General features: G+C 40.7%; 1 protein-coding gene across 4 annotated transcripts in view; it reads right to left on the bottom strand.

Annotated features, from left to right (window-relative positions):
• The window catches only part of ccdc186 (coiled-coil domain-containing protein 186), a 108961-nt gene that overhangs the window by 77004 nt on the left and 9354 nt on the right, over window positions 1-22603 (bottom strand). For all 4 annotated transcript variants that reach the window (XM_080205806.1, XM_080205805.1, XM_080205804.1 and 1 more), the window contains exon 2: window positions 4971-5718. In XM_080205806.1, coding sequence (XP_080061932.1) covers window positions 4971-5695 — 725 coding nt within the window. In that variant the 5' untranslated portion in view covers window positions 5696-5718. The remainder of the gene's footprint in view (window positions 1-4970; window positions 5719-22603) is intronic.

Here is a 22603-nt window from a genome sequence, read left to right on the forward strand (position 1 = left end):
AGCCTACTTATGACACTAATAAACAAACTTTAGCTTTAAACCTCGTGTCTGAGAGCAGCAGGGAATGCATTTCCAGGGTCAAACTTAAACCAACTGATTTTTGCTTTTGGACTGTCTAAACAGATTGCCACGCACTGGCAAGTACAAAAACATTAAAGCACAGGCTCTGTGGGAAAACCTTTACATAGAGCATATTACATGCATACTCACATATTTATATTTTAAAAATCTAAAATGGAACACGATATCCCAGGAAAAGAATGACTTTCTCTGGAGTGGATAAATATGGATGTGATATAATGTGCAATATTTACAAATCAACAGGTAAAAGGGTATCCTAAGTCACTTATATCCCGTGCTTACATATCTCCCTTGTGGCCCTCACCTTCACTTAGCAAAGAACGGACTCATGTCGTTAACAAAAATACCAATACAAGAGTACTTGCAAAACAAAAAATTATGTTTTTTTACTATTTGTTGCGGAATTGACCAAATGGCTCATGAAAACAGGCAAGTAGACTTTTAGTGTGCAGTGATATCATTGCTATTGAAGCTTTTTGGATGCAGCGATATTATTCATAATTAAGCTTGTATTTGTCCCCATACACTGCACTAGATAGCAGGATTACCAGTTACATTTTCACACAATTGTTGCTCCATCTGTTACATCAAAGCTGCTCATTTTTAAACAAAAATTGCTGAGGAATTTCAAATTGAATCTCATTCTACTAACGTAGCAAAACTATCATGACAATCTCCATGGAATGAAGCTAAAATCAAACGTGATTTCTGTGATGCAACTGTTAAAACAGAATTAAATAATTGTCATACAGACATATTGCTCACATTATACATTATATTATTCCTGGATCAGATATTGCAGGCACACGTTAGAGAATTAACATTTTACTGTACTGAATCTGTGCTTGAATGTATAAACCTGCATAGAATGAAGCGTTTTGAAAATGCATGAAGTATTGCTATATGAGAAGATGTCGATTTGAGTCACGGTGAGGTTTGGCTTCCTCATTTTTCAATAATAGCTACCACTATTAGGCTCGTCTGATCAACCTAACCTTCTGTTTGACTCAATTGGCAGCATTTTGCATCAGTCAGAAGCTTGCAGGATCAACGCTGACTATTGACCCGAGGACATAACCTCAGCTGACACTTCAGCACAATACTCACAGTGCTGCATTGTTGTTGGTGCCAGCATTCTGATGAAACATTAAACCAAATGCTTCCTGCTTAGCTGGATACAAAACATTGAAGCGCATCATTTCAAGTGTAATGGTCAACACTCTTAACTCAACAAAATGCCATAAAACAGACTACCTGGTCACTTATTCCAGGACTATGGAACTCTGCTGTGCCCCAATTTACTGTCATATTTGTCTATATTAGAGTGAGTGCACTTCAAATGTAATGCATTGGCTAAAATGCTTTGACATTCTCCAGACATGATCAGGTATTGTAGAGTGTAGAAATAGAAACTTGCATTTCAATAACACTTTCAAGACAACCAAATGTCTCAAGTGCCACTGAAGTACTTTGGGACAGCAGTCTCTGTTGTGGGAAGCATGGCACATACACACAAGAACCTCTGGCAAACCGAAATGTAGTAAAAACCAGATAGTGATTCTTTAATTTAGTACCACAAAATCTCTGATTTGAACAAGATTAGTTGCACTTGCAGCATGGAATGTGTGACAATTTATTATATGCACCTTAAGTCGGATCTTCTTATGGCCATTTAATAGATCCAGAGAGCGTTATTCAACTTATCTATGAGAATTATGCATCTCTTAATTAGAGTCATTGGTTGGGATTTTATTGCCTTGCCTGCCCCACAATCAAGGTGGACGAGGCTCACAGAATGGAAATCTCCATTCACCTCGGGCAGGATTTTATGATCTCACCCGAGCAAGGTTGCAAAATCCCATCCATAAGAGTCAGAGTTTACAGCATGGAAACAGGCCCTTCGGCCCAAATTGGCCATGCTGTCCAGTTTTTAATCACTAAACTAATCCCAGTTGCCCACATTTGGTCCACATCGTTCTATGCCCATCTTATCGTTCTACATCCATCTTACCCATGTAATTGTCTAAATGTTTTTTTAATAGACAACATTGTACCTGCCTCTACTACTGCTTCTGGCAACTCGTTCCCGGCACTCACCATTGTGTGTGTGAAAAAATTGCCCCTCTGGACCCTTTTGTATTTCTCCCCTCTCATCTTAAACCAATGCCCTCTAGTTTTAGACTCCCATACTTTTGGGCAAAGATGTTGACTATCTACCTCATCTATCCCTCTTATTATTTTATAGACATCTATAAAATCATCCAAATGCCTCAAATGCTGCAGGAAAATATGTCCCAGTCTATTCAGCCTTTCCTTACATCTCAAACCAACCATATCACTGGTACCTGGGACCATCCTAGTAAGTATTTGCTGCACTCTATTTTCATAATATCCTTTCAATAATGGTGACCAGAACTGTACACAGTATTCCAAGTGTGGCCTTACCAATGTCTTGTACAACTTCAACAAAACATCCCAACTCCTATATTCAGTGTTCTGACCAATGAAACCAAGCATGCCCAATGTCTTCTTCACCATCATGTCCACTTGTGACTCCACTTTCAAGAAGCTATGAACCTGTACCCCTAGATCATAGTACAGGTTCGTTCTTATCATGATTTGATCATTCCATGGATACTACGTAACTGCCGTGCAATCCACCCACTATTCTTCTGCTGACTTAAAATATTGTTTCAATTCTTCTGTAATTCCTTATGACCTTATCATACAGGATTTTCAACTGCCCCTTCCATAGTTTAGCACCTTAAAATGCTTATGAATTGCACTTAAAATATTAACATTAATACAAGTTAACAGTGGAAGCCTCAACATCAATTTCTTTGGCGTTGAACCCAGTGAACTCCCAACAATTGATGATTCTCCTAATGTTGCTACTTCCCTTTCAAATAATTTTTATCCTTATCCATTAGAACAGAAAGAGGCTACAAATACATGCATTCCACTCAGGTCTACATGATAAGCCCTGGACATTAAAAACCTCTGCTCAGTTTCCCTGTTTCAACATATATGCATATTTTTTAAGGTTTTTGTCACAACTAGCTTCAAGTTATGACATGAGAACTAAATTGTAAAGTTTCAATAGGTGGCTATTAAATGCCACACACTCTAAGTTTTCTTCCAGTGACCAAGATACACTACAAAAAATCCACAGTAAACAACTGGCAGCGTGGTGGCACAATGGTTAGCACTGCTGCCTCAATACCAGAGACCCAGGTCCGATTCCTCGCTGGGTCACTTTGTGTGTGGAGTCTGCATGTTCTCCCCATGTTTGTGTGGGTTTTCTCTGGATGCTCCAGTTTCCTCTCTCAGTCTGAAAGATGATCTGGTTAGGTGCATTGGTCATGCTAAATTCTCCCTCAACGTACCTGAACAGGTACCAGAGTGTGGCAACTAGGGGAATTTCACAGTAACTTCACTGCAGTGTTAATGTAAGCCTCCATGTGACAATAACAAATTTAAACTCCAGCAGCTATCAGGTGCACAGCATTTCCAAAGTGTTTGGAATATATTAATTTGTTCCCTAGGGTCACTTCAGTTATAAGCATCAAGGCACATTTGATTTTGTCCCACTACCCAAATTTGAGATATATATAAATTTGCACCATAATATTTTTGAAATATATTTCAGCTTGACATGCTAAGTCAGCATTCCTTTTGAAGTAATTAGATAGCAAGCTGAACATGATACACTTCATAAGGCAAGCAGCAAATCACCAAATGTTGCTCTGCTTAGGACCAATCTACTTGTCTAGTTTTACAAGGTTCATAAATTTTCCACAGAGGAATAGTTTAAAAAAACATTATTGCAAATCCATTTGTATTTCTTTCAGTCACTGCCAGAATTTATTGCCTATCCCTTGATGCCCTGCAATGCTGGTAATGGCCAGCCAAAACCATTAGTGGTTTGCAATGCAGGGAAATTAAAAAAAATCAACTGTGTTAGGCAGACCAGATAAACAGGGAGGATATCTTTCCCTAAAGGTTGGCACGGTGGCCCTGTTGCCTCAGTGCCAGGAACCCAGGTTCAATTCAAGCCTTGGATGACTGTGTGGAGTTTGCAGGTTCTCCCTGCATCTAGTGGGTTTCCTCCAGATGCCCCAGTTTCCTCCCACAGTCCAAAGATGTGCAGGTTAGGTGGATTGGCCATGGTAAACTGCCCCTTAGTATTCTGCGATATGTAGGGTAGGTGGATTAGCCTGGTGCAGATTCAGTGGGCCAAATGGCCCCCTGCGCTGCAGGGATTTGCTGAAAAGGACAGAGTCAATCATGCAGACTTTTTAAAATAATCCCAAGTTTCCAATCAATTTTACTGCTTTTTATTTTGAGACTTATTTGTAAAAACTAATCTCAAGTTCTCAAACTGGCATAATGGAGTTTAAAGTCACATTCTGGAATGATTTGTCCAAATCTTTGAATTATTAGCTCAGCAACATGACCACTAGGCTACTGTGCTCTATGTCAATTGTGGGCAAAACCCCAGAGAGAAAGCATTTGTATTCCACAACAGAATGAGTGTGGCTTTCCCCACCCACTTCCTGAATTCACTAAATAACTCTGGTAAGCAGAATTATGTTGACACTGGTTTTTCTATGATTCTTGCAGTCACTACAATTGTTTGGGTACTGGGCAGGCAAAAAGGTGCATAATGCTCAACGAAAAGTGACAGCTCACTGGGATGAAAAGGTCTTTGGCAGCGAACCTATGGAAAATATCTGTCACTAAGCATGTCCAAGTAGATCCAGCATCCACTATTGTATCCTCTACAATGATGCAATAATGCTTATACATCTTCTGTATTATTGTAGACATTCAGACTGACGAAATCACAAACCATTTTTAGAATCTTAAGTTACATTATTTACACTTACTTGTTTATTTTCTTCTCTTGTTGAAGGCATTTACTTTGTATTGATTCATTCAGTATGACGACAGCACTGTTTTCTTTTGTAATTCCATTAGGCAAGCTGCAGCTCACGGAGGATTCTGTTGAAAAGATGTTAAACTCTGATTCTAGCTCATCCAGTAAAGCATCCTGAGAAGATTCATGCTCCATTCTGGACATCAGGTCCTTGGTTATTTTTGTATCAAAAGGACTTGAGGAATCAAATTTGTTAGCGGGGTAAGATGTGCATTTGGTCCAATCAGTAAGCTCTGCCTGCTTTGATGTCTCTGGTGTAGCACAATATGTTTGATTGGCAGTTCGATTAAGTTCTATACAGTCATTAGCTTCTGGATTACTTTCTGTCGCTTTTCCTGTACCATTTTTGAATGCTATCAGGGCACAGGGTTCTCCACTTCCACCATGGTCTGCCAAGTTATTTGTACTCTGTTCAACTTTCTGTGTTTTCAACTGGACCTCAGTTGTTCCATGTTCATATTCGGTATTTGTATCCACTTCCAGTGCTTTGGTTTTTGAATCCGTCTCTGACTCAACACACGCATCATTTAACAAACCAGTTTCTGCAGCAGTGCCACCATTAATAACATCATCACTTGTGGCATCATCAATCACCAACAAAAGTACTTTATTATCACTGCTTGACAGCTGCTCAGTGACTTGCAGAGCAACCTGATCATTCGGGTGTTGTTCCATTCTCAGTCATTCAAGTATTTATCCTATAACAATAGAATACAAAATGGATATGTTGAAAAGACAAGATCACACATGCACTAAATAATGCATTGAAAATTAAAGGTCATTTGCGCACACAGCTGCTTTCCTCTATGACAGGATGTGTTCCAGAAATATAAATAGATCTCACAATAAATAGCTCCACATCATGACTTGGTTTAAGTACAAGTGCAATATTTGTGACATAGACTATGAAAGCCATTCTTTAAGTGATAAATTGGTCTGATTTTTTATAATTAAAAAACATGAAAAGAGAATTGCAGCCATTCTAAGTAATTAACTCCTGTGCACGAGACACGACAGGCAGAATTAAAAGAAGAGTCCTCAGGAATGGGTTGGGCAAATAGCAACATAGCCTTAATTTTCTCAATGGAACCAGATCAATGGCGGGGGAGTGCTTCCCCCGCCATTTTGAAACTGTCCTCTGCACACCAAGATCATTAATATACATATATCAAGAAAAGCAAATGTCTCAATACCGATCTCTGGGGAACATCATTATAAAACTTCCTCCAGCTTGAAAAATATTCATTGACATTTACTCTCTGCTTCCTATTATTCAGCCAATTGTGCATCCACATTGCTACTGTCCCTTTATTCCATGAACTATAACTTTTCTCAAGTCTATGGTGTGACACACCATTAAATGTCTTCTGAAAGGTCAAGTGCACCACATTGAAAGTATTACCCTCATCGACCCGTTTCTGTTACCTCCTTAAAAAACTGCAGCAAGTTAGTTAAACATGATTTCCCCTTCCATACTGTCTCTTTATCTATTCAACCCACATTTTCTCATGTAACAATTAAATTTTATCCTGAGTAATTGTTTCTGGAAACTTGCCCACAACTGATGTTAAACTGACTGCTGGGTTGTCCTTACAATCTTTGTTGAACAAGGGCATAACATTTGCAATTCTTAAGTCCTCTGGCACCTCACAAATCTAGGAGAAGACTGGAAGATTATGGGCATTCCCCCTGCAAATTTTCATTCTCACTTCCTTCAATATCCTTGGATACTCCAGTGCCTTGTTAACTTCCAGTTTCAGTCTATTCAGCACTTCTTCCTCATTAATTTTGAATCTTTCAAGGGACAGAATTTCCTTGATTGCCACAATTCCTGGGGAACAACTTCCTCCTTGGTAAAATGTATGCAAAGTATTCATTTAATAGCTCAGCCACGCCCCCTGCCTCTGTATTCAAATCCCCTTTTAAGTTCCTAATTGGCCTTTCACCACATTTTTACTATTTATATGCCTCCATAAGGAGATAGTAGGATGATGAAAAAAAACTTGGTCTGAGGAGTTGGTTTTAAGGAGGGCCTAAAACGGGAGTGGGATGAAGACTTCAGGACGGAATAGAAACACTCAAACTTAACAGTCTCAATTACGTTCTGAGGGTAATGATGTTCTTTTGCTGGAAGAAATGGATCTGCAGTAGCAACATACACAAAATGAAGAATTTCTGGAAGCAGCATTTGTCAATGGTGAACAGCAAGAGACACATGAATAACAAAACAAAAATCAGTTTTAAAACACAGCAAGGCTGGTGTACTGAGAAACATCTGGTCATAAAACAAAGGACAACCAAAAGAACATAAGAGCAGGAATAGGCTATTCTTTCAAATGAGCCTGCTCTGCATTCATTATGATCAGGGCTGAATATCCACTCCAATGCCTTTTCCCACATTATCCTCATATCCCATCATGCCATTATTATTTAGAAATCTGTTTAAACATACTCAGTGACTGAAATTCAACAGCTTTCTGAGAGAAAATGCCAAAGATTCAAATTCTGCTGGCAATTTGTCATTGTTACCATAAATGCCCCATCATTTAGCAACATACCTTTTTCTAAAAAATGTGCAAAATTAAAAGACTGTAAGCTGTAATCTTGTTAACTTCATGTTTCCAAGGCTGAACGACTTAAACAACAGAGTGGGTGAAAAAAAAACCTGAGGCTTACAAAGTCATTGCTTGAAGCAATAGCAGTACAAGCCTATGCTAATCTTAACCGGAAACAGAAAATTGCATCAACAGTTGAATCACAAATCAAGACTTTGACCAAAGGAAGCAGGACTATAAAGGGAAATGATTCATCTTCATTGCAAATATTTACTACTCAAAATCATTTATAGATCTTCCCTTTATACTTGTACCAATTTCCCCGGACTATGTTCAGTCTTTACCATCATAAAAAGTCACCTCATGCCACTACACTGTAAACCTGTTCAGTGTCCTCTTAAGTAACAATAGAAAATGCTCAAAGTACAGAGCACACCAACCAGCATTTACAAAGCATAAAAGGTAATTAGATCATTTTGAACTTCTATCTTTCATCAGCACTCAATCTGACATCAGACCCTCTTGTTTTTGATTGATCTGCTGTATACTTTCAGCATTTTCTGGTATTAATTTACAAACTGTGCAAACATGGTAAACTTGAAAGTTTATGTTTTTCAATACCTTAACAGCTAATAGCATCTATTTAATTGATTAGACTTTTCAGAGATTAGACGTTTGCGTAGAAAGTCCCAGAGTCAATGCATAGATTGCACCAAGATTTATTTTAAAATCTTTTGTCTATGGAAATCAACTATCTCGATGCTTCACTCAATTCTTGCATGAAGAAGAAATATACTCATTATAAAAGGTCAGACTCTAATCCAAAATCAGGATTCGTGTTAAATTTATACATCATTAAAGCTACTAATCCAATTCTGAAACTCTCGATGTGATATCAACTACTACCTACAGTCCAATTCTAGGCATGTACTATTACTCACGTGCACAATTAAAATCCACACTAATTCTAAAATGGCATGTGTCAGTGGCACTCTGACTTGAATCAGAAGCTTGTGGATTCAAGTTCCATACCAGGCATTTCAGCACAAAATCGAGGATAACACTCCAACATTGTGATGAATGCTGTACCCCTGTCAGGGATGCCATTTTAGAATAAAAACACCATTTGATTTTGTTGCATCAAACAGTGGGTCTAATTATAAAATTACAGATCTAACAACTTTTCTTTGCAGAACACCTTCAATGCAGAAAAACATACCAAAGTGGTTCATTGCAGGGGAATCTGACAAAAATGGATACTAAGACAAAGTTTTCAGTTTGACATTTATGGAATCATGGGCAAATAACTTGATTGCACCGTCAATATGATTATAAGTGCTAGCAGGTGCCTTTTTCATGGTCAAAGCTACATTAATCCATTATAGGATCGTTTCCCTAACACTCAAGAGGAAACTTTTTTGAAGAAATATTTCAGAAGGTGACCAACTTACAGACTGGTACGAGTAGTAAAGCTGGTATCATTGACGGACAAGTTAAAAAATGAAATGTTTCTTCCAAGTGTATAAGCCATCTTGAGGAGCAAGTACCTTGTCATGGTGATAAAACACGGTGGTAAAACCAGAGGTGTGATTGTCAGAAACTAGACAATTTCTTTTAATTTTTTTTATTTATTAGTCACAAATAGGCCTACATTGACACAGCAATGAAGTTGTGAAAATCCCCAAGCTGGTATCCCGAATGCTATTTTGCTTCCCAGATTCCAGAGTTTATTATAGACCAAGTACAAATAATTTTGGAACAGGAGCACGTGCAACATAAAGGCTCTGCTTCAAGCAGAAGCCAAAAACATGGCTCAGAGCTGCTAAGAGATTTCAAGGAGTTAAACCCTACATTTAGCAGAACATCCAGGGTAGTAATCCATGGATCATTCCCAAGGTCATACACAGGACTAGACGGGGAGAAAATACTTAGGATTGTAAGCATACAGAGAGATGATGTTGTAGAAAGTGGGCTTTAGACTCTTGGGATAATGGGACTGCTTTTGTGGCTAAAGAAGGTTATATAAAAGGAATGAGGTCACCATGTCCATGTGCAAAGTGCAAGGTGTGAAAGGGGAAAATGTTTAAACTAATTATGGTCTGGCAAGGGGAAATTGCACACTAGTTGGAGTCATACCTAGCACAAAGGAAATCTTTCTGCTTATTCAAGATCAATTATCTTAATCCCAGAACATCATTGCAGGAGTTTTTCAGGGTAATGTCTCAGGCCCAATCATCTTCAGCTGCTTCACAAATCAGCTTCTTTCCATCATAATGTCAGAGGTAGGGATGTTCACAGGTGATTGTACCATTATCAGCACAATTTGCAACTCCTCAGATACCAGCGAGATCTGGACAACATTCAGCTCTGGCCTAGAAAGTGGCAAGTAATATTCACATACACAAGTGCCAGACAATGACCAGCTCCCCTTGACATTTAATGACATTACCATTGATGAATCCTCTTCTGCCAATTTCCTCCCACCATTAACACCCTGGGATTTACTGGATCAGCCGTATTAATACTGTGGCTACGACAGCAGATCAGAGCTGGGAATTCTGCAGGGAGCAATTCATTTCCCAACTCCCCAAAGCCTATCCACCATCTCTACAAGACATAAGTGAGGACTGTGATGGAATACTTCACCAGCCTCTCCTGGCAGAACTGAGGGATGTGCACTGCCCAGTGTCTTATCTCCAACTGCCAAATTCAGTTACAACTAAGAACAAAGGAAATCCCTTCCCTCTGGAAGTGTGTCCCTGTTGCAACATGCTTCTATTTACTCTTCATGCCATAACCCTCTCCAAACACAATAGAGACAAGTTGGAATTGAAACCAATTCCCACACCTCAGCATCAATCTAAGTATAGATTTTACTCTTCCAGGCACTGAAACATTAAATTAAACCCACTTAAAACTATACCTTATTTTCAATGTTTACCAATACAAACATAAATCCCTGAAAACTACATGTGTTTTCCTAACATCTTGTATTTGCTGCCATCCCCAATTACCCTAGAGGTGGTGGTGAGTCACCATCTTGTATCACTGCAGTCCATGTGGTGTAGGTACATTGCTAATGCATTAATCACTCAAAGACAGCTCTACTGGGTGGGACATGCTTGACATCAGATTCCCAAAGCAATTGCTCTTTCTGAACTCTGTTGCAATAGGAAACTCCCAAAACGACAACAGAAACACTTGTATCCCTGAATAGGTTGAATGTACTACCTGACTCATAGAAGACCCTCACTTCTAACTAACCAACACAGAAGGCTTATGTGGGAGGACACTAAACACAAAGACATCTTATCAAGAACATGCAGAGCTGAACCTAAGGCACCAGTGGGATCGCACAAACTTCTGAACAGCCCATCTACCCAACCGTTTAAGAATAACTTTTCCTACACTAGTCTGCAAATTGCACATTGGACTTATAAGCCCATCAAGCCATAGTTGATGCTACTCTTACTTGCTCCCAAGAGACTATGTACAAAGATGGAGAAGCAGTTGTTAGGAAGGGAGTTCCAGCATTTTGACCCAGTAATGAACAGGTGGCAATATAGTTCCAAGCCAAGATAGCGTGCAATTTGTTCCCATGCATCTGCTGCCCTTGCTCTTCTGGATCGTAGAGGTTATACAGTTAGAAGATCAGTGGTGGAATGACAATGTTTAAGTTGATGGATTTTGAATGCATTAACACAAGAAATAAAACAAACAAGTTAGAAGCACAAGTTCAGCTGAATGGATGTGATGGATAGCTTTTACAGAAAGCTGGCTATAAGCGGGGCACAACTTGAAGCTGAATATGTAGGATGAACATAAAGGAAGAGAAAGTAACATCGATGAAAGATACCATAGCAGCAATAGAAAAAAAAGGATTCAAAGGTTATCAGATAGTGCAAACACTATGGATAAAAGTAACAGGCAGAAAAGAAAGTATGACTTTGTTAAGAATTGGCTGCAAACCTCCTGACAGTAATACTACAGCAGGGATACAGAATACACAAGCTTAGGGAAAACGTAGCAAAAAGAAAGTGATTATAATGGGGTATTAAACTTTTTATATTCTGGGAAAAGCAGAACAGCTCAAGTTGCAAAAGCAAGAATATTTTAAATATATTTTGGCCATTTTAGATTAAGTGACAAGAAATAAACCAGAATCAGTTAACAATCTGACATAAAAGGAACACCTTCCAAATAGTGACTATAACATAATTAGGTTTGAGAGAACCGGGAATGTCACAAACTAGGGCTTCAAATTTCAGGTAAACCTCCAATGGTTGGGGAATAAACAGAGGGCTGAAGTGCTGATGATAAACATCTGGCAGTGGTATTCAAAATTTTTGGGAGAGCACAAAACCAGTAGCACACATCCCCAAAATGGCAAATGCTTCACTTGCCTTGTTAAGCAAACGTGTCAAACTGAAGAGACACCATCAAGCTGAAAGTGGAAATCCAGCAACAAAATGATAAGCGTGTAATAAGTACAAAACAGAATGTGAAAAAATGCTTCCACAGTATTAGATAAAGTTGTTATAAATGTATTAAACACCCATTAGAAAATAGAGGCCAGACCAGACTGTGGATAGACAATAAGGAAATAGCACACCTGTCAATTGATACTTTTTTTATTTCACAGTGAAGAAGTGGACAAATATCAATGGTACTGGGAAATATAATAAGATCACCAGGAACAGTTTAATGATTTTAATACAATTAGAAAGGTAATGGAGAAAATGATGATACCTAAAACAGACAAATCTTCAAGGCCTGATGATTTCCATCTGAAGATATTAGAAGAAAATGATTAAAAAATTGAAGGCACAACGTTTTCTTTGAAGATTCAAAAATGCCTGTGGCATTTGGAATATTGCAAATATCAATCCATTATTTAAAAAGGGAGGGATAAAGCGAGTAAACATCGATTAATGGAATCTATCATTAATGATTGAGTGGCTAAATATGTCTGAGGCAATTAATGACAGTCATGTACATATTTGTAACATGCCTGACTAATATAACTAGTTGAGATGGTTACTGGAAGGGCTGTGCCTATGTTTGCTGTCTATATGGACATAGAATTCCTACAGTGCAGAAAGAGGCCATTTGGCCTATCAAGCCTGCAGCAACCACAATCCCAGCCATGCCCTTATCTCCATAACCCCATGTATTATGTTGCAAGTCCCTCTGACACTGAGGGGCAATTTAGCATAGCCAATCAACCCAATCTGCACATCTTTGGAATGTAGGAGGATATGGAAGTACCCAGAGGAAACCCACATAGACATAGGGAGAATGTGCAAATGCCACACAGTCACCCGAGGCCAGAATTGAACCCCAGGTCCTTGGTGCGGTGAGGAGTCAGTTCTTCTAGCAGCCACTTGATAATGATTTGCACAACAGATCAAAAACAGATTTGAAAATAACCTTGTGATTTTGGTTAGCAAGTACAAAAGAGAGTGAATGTGAAGGGACTGTTTCTGATTGCGGGATGTAAGAAGTAGTAATACTTACGGTTCTGCACTGGCGTCTTAGATTTTTAAAATAATTCCTACAACTCGGATGACAGAATACAGAGTTGCGCATTCCAGTTCGCTGATGACTCCAAATTAGGAAGCAGAGCGAGAAGCACAGTTATACAGGAACGTACAAAGACCAATGAGTGAGCAAAACAAGCTCAAAGTTAGATGCCATTAGATATATATTGCTAAATGTTAGCATACAAATATAAAAATCGACTGAAAAAGGTGAATGGAATGTTGGCTTTTAGCTCAAGAGGGCTGATATCCAAAAGTAGTCAGACTCTCTGGATAACTGTGTTCAGGTTTGGACAGTGCATCCCTGGTGAAATCTTTAAGTCTTGAGGGTAGTACAGTGCAGATGCACATTCACCAGAAAGATATCAGGCCCTAAAGGGTAAAATGAACTTGGGTAAGCTTGGTTTGTAAGCCCTTGAGTTTGGATGGTAGAAATAAGAGGGTGATCTAAACAAGATGTTTGAAATGGTATTCATTAGATTAGATACAAATAGACTATTTTCTCTGGGTGCATGAAACCAATTAAGGTGGCTTAATCTTAAAATTAGAGTTGTGAAAATTTGGATTCCAATCAGAAAGTACTATTCCATACAAAGGATTGTGGGGAACTGTCCCCAAAACTCTGTGGGAGTCAAGAGAAATGTAAGGCTGACACTGATAGATTAGCATCAGGTGGGAAATACAGAGAAGAGACAGATAAATGAACATGTCCATCATGATCTAAATAAATGGTGGGATTGGCACAAAGTGTCACAAGATCTATTGCTCCTTTGTAAGTTTTTCTCATCATCACATATCAAAAATCCATTGGGAAACTGAATGGCATCAGGACAAGACTTAAAATGTAAAACTGCCAAAAATCAATTACTTTTGGCAAAGTACCAATAAATTGAGACATCCTTCAACTTTAACCTTGGCTTCCAATGCGAGTGAACCAACTTCACCCTGGCATCATCCCCAAACTACATATCAATTAAGCCTCAAAGCATGACAGTTTCAATTATTTTGCCTTTGCAGTTCTCAGTGCAAAATGTATTACCCCCGGAAAAAAATGCCAACTGACAGAAAGCGTATCTAACACTGAATACTTCAATCGTATTGGGTGTCTGAACTGATTTTTAAACAGCAACATTTACAATATTTACTGCCACCTCTTAAAAGACAGTGCAATATTAATCTGCTGCCAAATTCGATTTAAAAATAGCATCTTTGGAGTAAACTAATCATCTATTTTTATTTACCTACCAATTAACAGCCAAGAAATTGGAAGGCTTGTGAAAATAAATAGCACTGGTTTCATATTTTGAATGGAGAACGTGTTCATTTACCCCTGCTAGAACAGGTTATTTGCTCAAATGTAGCATGCAATTCATCAGAATGGGAAGTGCATCCAATTTTCTACAAATCACACCTTGTTCTGCCCACTACCCCTGTGCTATCTTTTGTTCTCTTTCAGCATCTCTCCTAGTCCTATCCTGTTGCTTCATTTACAATCCTTGTTCTCTATCGAAGTACCACAACATTTTCTCACTCATCATCACTGTTTTCCTCCCTTACCTTCTGCACCCAGTAAATCTCTTGCTTGAAGATTTCAAGCTCCATCTCAATTTATCGTGTTCTCATCCTATGCGTTTACTGGCTGTTTATCCTCCCTGTAAATGCCTCAATCCATTTCAACTGCATCCGCTTGACCGTGTCCTATCACGTGGGCTCACTATTTCCATCATTTCAATCATGGATGAGGCCACCTCTGATCATTTCCTATATTACTACCATAGCCCTCTTCCTTTTCCTACTTGTTTTTATGCCCACTCCTAGAAAAATCTCCTCCCCAATTCACCGACAGCTATGCTTTCAAAAATCCCAGTTTGGTCTTCAGTCCTCTATGCACAACATTTCTGCAACTGATTTGTTGAATTGCACCCTCACCCCCATCTTTGATGCCATCGCTCCCACCAAAACTGTAACTCTGTCTCTTGTCTTGGCCATTCCCCCCAGTCTAGCTCTCATCACATCTTTCTCAAACTCAAGAGACACCGACTTGAACTGATATGATGGACAAAATTAGTCACTGACCACCAGATCTGGCATAAACACTTAGGACTTGCACATATGTGCCAAAACGGCTCACTATTTGAAGATCATCCTGGATTGAAAAGATAACCTTGAGAAACTTTAGACTGTCTCTGCTACCAACAAGGAGTTCAGGCAGTTTGAGATTGGGTGGTTGGTCCCAAACAACTGGCTGTGCTGCTCCACTCATCAAAAAACCTCCAAAGCTGCCCTCTTCTCTAGCCCTGAAATTACTTCTTTCCTAACCTCTCGCCCATTTCCTTTCATTCCCTCAGGGCTCACTTCATCCATGAGACCCACCTCCTGCTCCCTCAATCCTATTTCCAGTAAACTGCTGACTAGTCAAGCAGAGTACCAAAACACTCAAAATGTCACAAGTGACATTCTATGTGACTGTGACCAAAGTAAACTCTCTCCTTCTCCTCACTCTATCTGCAAACTTTGAAACAGTTAATCATAAGATTGAGTGTCGTTGGACATTTATCCAGCTGCCTGGGCCTGCTTTGCCTTGTTTCATTCTTATCCTTAATCTGCTGTTCAAGTCTTAAAGGTGCAGACATTAAGCATAGGTTAAAGAGGTGTGTCTTGTCTCCAGATGGGACAGTAAGTGAGATGTTGCAAGTTCAGGCAAGTCACGGGGGTTACAGATAGTGTGACATGAACCCATCCTCATGTGTGCAGAACTTGGCTATCAGTTTCTGCTCAGTGACTCTGCACTGTCGTATGTTGTGAAGGCTGCCTTGGAGAACGTTTACCCGAAGATCAGAGGCAAAATGCCTGTGACCACTGAAGTGTTCGCCAACAGGAAGGGAACAGTCTTGCCTGGTGATTGCCAAGCAATGTTCATTCATCTGTTGTCATGGCATTTGCATGGTCTTCCCAATGTACCATGCCTCAGGAAATCCTTTCCCGCAGCCTCAACTTGCAACATCTCACTTACTGTCCTGTCGGGAGACAACACACATCTCTTTAACCTATACTTAATGCTATCTCCACTTACATTGATTGCACCTTTAAAACTTGAATAATAGATTAGCTGTTAAGACTCGCATTCTAATCAGTATTCTGTAAACTGTGTGCCTTTATATGCCCTGTTTGTGATCAGACCTCTCCACTCACCTGATGAAGGAACAGCATTCCGAAAACTAGTGGCATTTACTACTAAATAAACTTGTTGGACTTTAACCTGGTGTTGTGAGACTTATTACTGTGTTTAGCCCAGTGCAACGCCGGCATCTCCACATCATGGAAACTGATGCAGACAGGGAGAGAACATGAAAACTCCACACTGTCACTCAAGGCAGGAATTGAACCTGGGTCCCTGACAGCGTAATGCAGCAGTGCTAGCCACTCTGGGCGACGTGGTGACATTCTGTCAAAGCAACGTAAGAACCAGGCCATATTGGCCATCTAGCCCCTCAAACCTGTTACAAAGAACAAAGAACAACCCAGCACAGGAAACAGGCCCTTCGGCCCAACGAGCCCGCGCCGCCGCATCACCCTACACCTATTCTACCCTGCGTGTCTACAAATGGAACCCCTAACTTAGCCAGATTCAGGGGAGAATAGTGTCAATTTGGTAAAAACCAATCAGCCTAAGGGCACATCTTTGGGGTGTGGGAGGAAACCGGAGCGCCCGGAGGAAACCCACACAACCACAGGGAGAATGCACAAACTCCCACAGACACAGGCCCAAATCCATGTATCTGCACAGCTAGCAGTGCTAGTCGCTGAGCTGTTGCGGCGCCCGTCTACCGGTCCAGGATCAAGCACACACACCGACACGAAGTACTAGGCCACTCCCGGAACCTCCAAGAGCAACCACGCACGACCCACCGTGTGCATGCCCCTCGTTTGACAACGAGGTGGACCTCCACCTGCGGAATAAAAAGACAAAAACGTTAACTTACAAGACTCAACTGCATTTCCGGTGTCTCCCGAGGTTCCGACCTTATCTAATAGCCCCTACCATAACCCTCCATCCTCGTTTCACTCATGTGTCTATCTAACTGAACCTTAAACGAGTCCAACGTTCCTGCCTCCACCACCCTACTCAGTAGCGTGTTCCATACCCCCACAACTCTCTGCGTAAAGAACCTTCCTCTCACATCCAAATTATACCTCTCCCCCCTCACCCTTAAATCATGATCTCAATCATGTTCTGCCATTCAGCAAGACAATGGCTGATCTATTCGTGGACTGAGCTTCGCTTACCCACCCGCTCACCATAACCCTTAATCCCTTTACTGTTCAAAGCTCGATCTATCTTTGCCTCAGCTGCTTCATTGTGAAGCAAATTCCACAGATTCCCAATCTTTTGGGTGAAGAAGTTACGCCTCAACTCAGTCCTAAATCTGCTCCCTCTTATTTTGAGGCTATGACCCCTAGTTCTTGTTTCATCCGCCAGTGAAAACAACCTCCCTGCTTCTATCTTATGTATTCCTTTCATAATTTTAGACATTTCTATAAGATCTCTCCTCACTCTTCTAAATTCCAATGAGTATAACCCCAGTACACTCAGTCTCTCCTCATAAGCCAACCCTCTCAACTCCAGAATCAACCCAGTGAATATCCTCTTACCTTACATGGTAAAGCACACTGTTTTCACTCTCTAAAAAATTACACAACTCTTTCCTCCCTCAAAAACCTCAATAATTTACTGTTTTAAATTTACCATTATTTTCATGGGCACCATTCTTCCTTAATACCTGATATGTACCCCTGCCCCATTCCTGTAAGATGCCTTGGAAAAGTTAATAACCTGTTATTTGCTATATAAATGCACTTCCTCCAAATCCCATCCACCATTATTCCTTGGGGTCAGCAAAATACACATGTAATTGAAGTAGCATTTTCTGTTCTGTAAAGATGTTATTCATTGTATGCCTGCCAAACAGGTTGCACAACCTTCATGGCATTGAGACCACAGCCCTGTGTTGAAATAATGCACAGTCTTAATACATAAAAACTCATTGTGGAAGTGCAGATGCTTCATGTGAAAAGCACTATAAAAACACAAGTAGTAATATACTTATTGACACTCTTCCACTGCAACAGGAATTAATTTTTATAACTACTTCATTGCAAGTGCTTTGGGACAACGTGAGGGTTGTGAAAGATGTATGGTAAATACAAGATTATTTTCCTTATCGCTGGTGACCTACTAGCAATAAAGACTAACACTTAAAGGTGTTTTGAAACTTCAAACAAAATTAAATGCAAAATTCACCCTAGAAGAGAGATCTCTGTATTTCAACAAAAGAAACTTAATAGAACACTACAGCACAAACAGGCCTTTCGGCCCACAAGTAAACTTGTTAACTTCACGGTGATGCAACCTAGCATGTAACTTTGAATAAGCTAATACCCAAATATTTGTTTCATAGAATTGCAGTCACTGATAACTATGGAATCAACTGATTGTACTTCATAGCAGTTGTGTGAACCTATGGCATTGAATGATAAATTGCATGCCAAAGTATTTGTGCTGGTAGAATATGCTGAACTCATATGAGCAGCAGTGCCACCAATAAGGATTATAGCTAATGCAATATAGTGAAATGCTCAGAAGCAAAAGAGGACTAGAAGAAATAGGAACAGGAATAGGCCACTTGGCCCCTCAAGTCTGCTCTGCCATTCAATAAGAGCATGGCTGATCCAACATTCCTCACGTCCACTTTCCTGTCTTTTCCTCGTCACTGTGGTTCCCTTACTGATCAAAAATTTATCTCAGTCTTTAAATATACACAAGGACTCTGCTCCCACAGCTCTGAGGCAAGCAGTTTCAAAGACTCTCAACCCTCAGAAGAAATTCCTCCACATCTCAGTCTTAAATTGGCACACCTTATTTGGAGAATATGCCCTCTGATCCTAGACTCTCCCACGAAGGGAAATATCCTCTCAGCATTTACCCTGTCGAGCTCCTTAAAATCTAATGTTTCAATGAGACGACTTCTCATTTCTCTAAATTCCAGTGAAGAGTCCCAAACTGTTTAACCTTTCCCCATAAGACTCCCTCCATATTGGGGATCACACAAGTGAGCCTTGACTTAACTCCCATTGATGAAATAATATCTCTTCTTAAATAAGGTGTCCAAAACTGCTCAGTGCTCCAGATGTGGTCTCGCCAATACCTTGTACAGTTGCAGTAAGACGTCCCTACTCTTATACTCCAACTCCCTTGAAATAAGGGCCAACAATCCATTAGCTATCGTAATTGACTGCTGCAACTGTGCACTAGCTTTCTGTGTTTTACACACAACTACCCCCCAAGTCCCTTTGCATTGCAGCTTTCTACAGCTTTTCTGTATTTAAATAATACTGTTCTTCTGTTCTCCCTTCCAAAATGAACAGCTTCATATTTTCCTCTATTCCATTTGACAACTTTTTTGTCCACTTACCAAACCTTTCAATATATTTTCTAAATTCTTCCCACTTTAGACTTCAGTATCGATAATAAATTTTATAAAAGGTAAACTAAAAATAGCTGACGGATATGTGCCACTGCCTAATTACCACTACTTTCGAGCAAAAACCCCAGAAAGCTACAAAATTCATTACATAATTAATGAAGACCAAAGTGTAATTCAAAAATGCCCTTACTGTAATAAAATATACCATGGTGCTTCACTGAACAAAATTTCACATAAAGCCACTTGCATTAGAAGACATTAGAGCTGAGCAGCAAAAGCTTGATCAAAGTGGTTGTTCTTAAGAAGCACCTCAAGGGAGGAAGAGAGGTTTAGAAATGGCGACATTTCGGAAGGGAATTCCAGAGCTTGGGACCTTGGTAACTGATGGCAAAGCCACCAATGGTTGAGTGACTATCAGAAGGTTGGGGGCTGGAAGAGATTACTAGGATAAGAGGGGGCAAAGTTGAGAAGAAATTTCAAAATAAGGAAGAAAATTTGCATATTAAGGAATTGCTTGATTGAAAACTGAATCATAGGGGTGCTGGGTAAATAGGCCTTTGTAATAATTTTGTATTACCTCAGGTCCACAGAATTGAATATAGGAAGTCAGCCGGGAATGGGTTCAAAAGGTCTACAGGCAAAACTGAGGGTTTCAGTAGCACATGGTCGCGGCAATGACAAGTCAGGTAAAGTTACAAGTGCAAACAAGCAGTGGGGCCTGATGGCATCTATCCCAGGCTGCTAAGGGAGGTGAGGGATGAAATTGCTGGGCCTCTGACGCAAATCTTTGTCTCTTCTTTGGACACAGGTGAGGTCCCAGAGGATTGGCGGATTGCGAATGTAGTACCGTTGTTTAAAAAGGGTCAGAGGGATAACCCAGGGAATTATAGGCCAGTGAGCTTGACTTCAGTTATAGGCAAGCTAATGGAGAGGATCCTCAAGGATAGGATGTATGAACATCTGGAGCGCTGCAATCTGATCAGGGATACGCAGCATGGCTTCGTTACAGGGAGGTCGTGCCTTACGAATCTAGTGGAATTTTTTGAAGAGGTGACAAAAACGGTTGACGAAGGACAAGCCGTTGATGTCGTCTATATGGATTTCAGTAAGGCGTTTGACAAGGTCCCTCATGGTAGGCTGATAGAAAAGGTGAAGGCTCATGGGATACAAGGCCAGGTATGTAGATGGGTGGAGAACTGGCTTGGGAGGAGGAGACAGCGGGTAGTAGTGGAAGGCTCCTTTTCCAATTGGAGGTCTGTCACCAGTGGTGTGCCGCAGGGCTCGGTACTAGGACCTCTTCTATTTGTAGTATATATTAATGACTTGGAAGAGGGGGTAGGTGGTGTGATCAGCAAATTTGCTGATGACACTAAGATGGTTGGATTGGCGGGTACTGAGGAGCAGTGCCTGGCAATGCAACAGGACATAGACAGGCTGGTAGATTGGGCAGATAGATGGCAAATGGAATTTAATCCGGAGAAATGCGAGGTGATGCACTTTGGCCGGAATAATGTGGAGGGGAGTTATACGATAAAAGGTAGAACTATCCGGAGTATAGATACGCAGAGAGACCTGGGGGTGCAAGTGCACAAGTCCCTGAAGGTGTCGGTGCAGGTGCAGAATGTGATGAGGAAAGCGTATGGTATGTTAGCCTTCATAGGAAGGGGTATAGAATATAAGAGTAGGAGTCTGATGTTGCAGTTGTATAGAACGTTGGTTAGGCCTCACTTGGAGTACTGTGTCCAGTTCTGGTCGCCGTACTACCGGAAGGATGTAGAGATCCTGGAGAGAGTGCAGAGGAGATTTACCAGGATGCTGCCTGGTATGGAAGGGCTGTCTTACGAGGAAAGATTGAACGAACTTGGGCTGTTTTCCCTTGAGAGACGTCGGCTGAGGGGGGATCTAATAGAGGTTTATAAGATTATGAAGGGAATAGATAGAGTAAATGGTGGTAAGCTTTTTCCGCTATTAGAAATGGATAGAACGAGGGGTCACGGGCTTAGGGTGAGGGGGGCTAGGTATAAGACAAATATTAGAGGGCAGTTTTTCACGCAAAGGGTAGTGGGGGTGTGGAATGCACTGCCGAGTAAAGTGGTGGAAGCAGGCACGCTAGGGTTGTTTAAGAGTCACTTAGACAGCCACATGAGCGGTCTACATATAGGGGGATATAGCAGGCCTTACTAAAACATTGTAGGCTTGGGATTCCGTTTTTGCCTCAGGGATGTTACAGTCTTTGCCTGTTTAATAATGAATTTTTTGTCTCCACAGGCATTTAAGTCCACCTTGTTGACCAGCAAGGGGCATGCATGCGGCAGGTTGTAGTGGGCTGCTCTTGGATGTTGCTTCGGGAGTTGCCTATTGCTTCATGTCGTTAGTGTGCTTAAACTAGACCATCTCGAGGGCAACATGACAGCTCAGAGACTATCTCTGTTGCTGTGCGGACACATGGATTTGGGCCTGTGTCTGTGGGAGTTTGCGCGTTCTCCCTGTGGTTGCGTGGGTTTCCTCCGGGTGCTCCGGTTTCCTCCCACATCCCAAAGATGCGCTTTTAGGCTGATTGATTGGGTAACAAATTGTCCCTATATTGGACCTCCCTGATCCTCGCACATTAGGCGTAGACTAAAATCATGAATAGGTCACTGAGACAATGGGACGGCGGCGCGGGCTCGTTGGGCCGAAGGGCCTGTTTCCTGTGCTGTGTTGTTCTTTGTTCTTGGTGGTGTTGACATGTGGTCAGAAGCTCACTTCAGGCTCAAATATAACATCAAGGTTACAAACATAGGAATTCAGAGCAGAAGTAGGCAAATGCAGTCCTTTGAATGACAGAGCAGGCTCAATCAGATCACGGCTGATCTCGCCCTGCTCTCAAATCCACCTCCCCATCTGTTCCCCATATCCCTTTGATTGTTAGAAATATGTCCATCTCCCTCTTGAAACCATTCAACGATCCAGACTCCACCATGTTCCACAAATTCACTACCCTCAACAAGAAGTAGTTCTTTC

Source organism: Carcharhinus amblyrhynchos, chromosome 17, assembly GCF_965287045.1.
Source record: "Carcharhinus amblyrhynchos chromosome 17, sCarAmb.v2.hapA, whole genome shotgun sequence".
Lineage (NCBI taxonomy): Eukaryota > Metazoa > Chordata > Chondrichthyes > Carcharhiniformes > Carcharhinidae > Carcharhinus > Carcharhinus amblyrhynchos.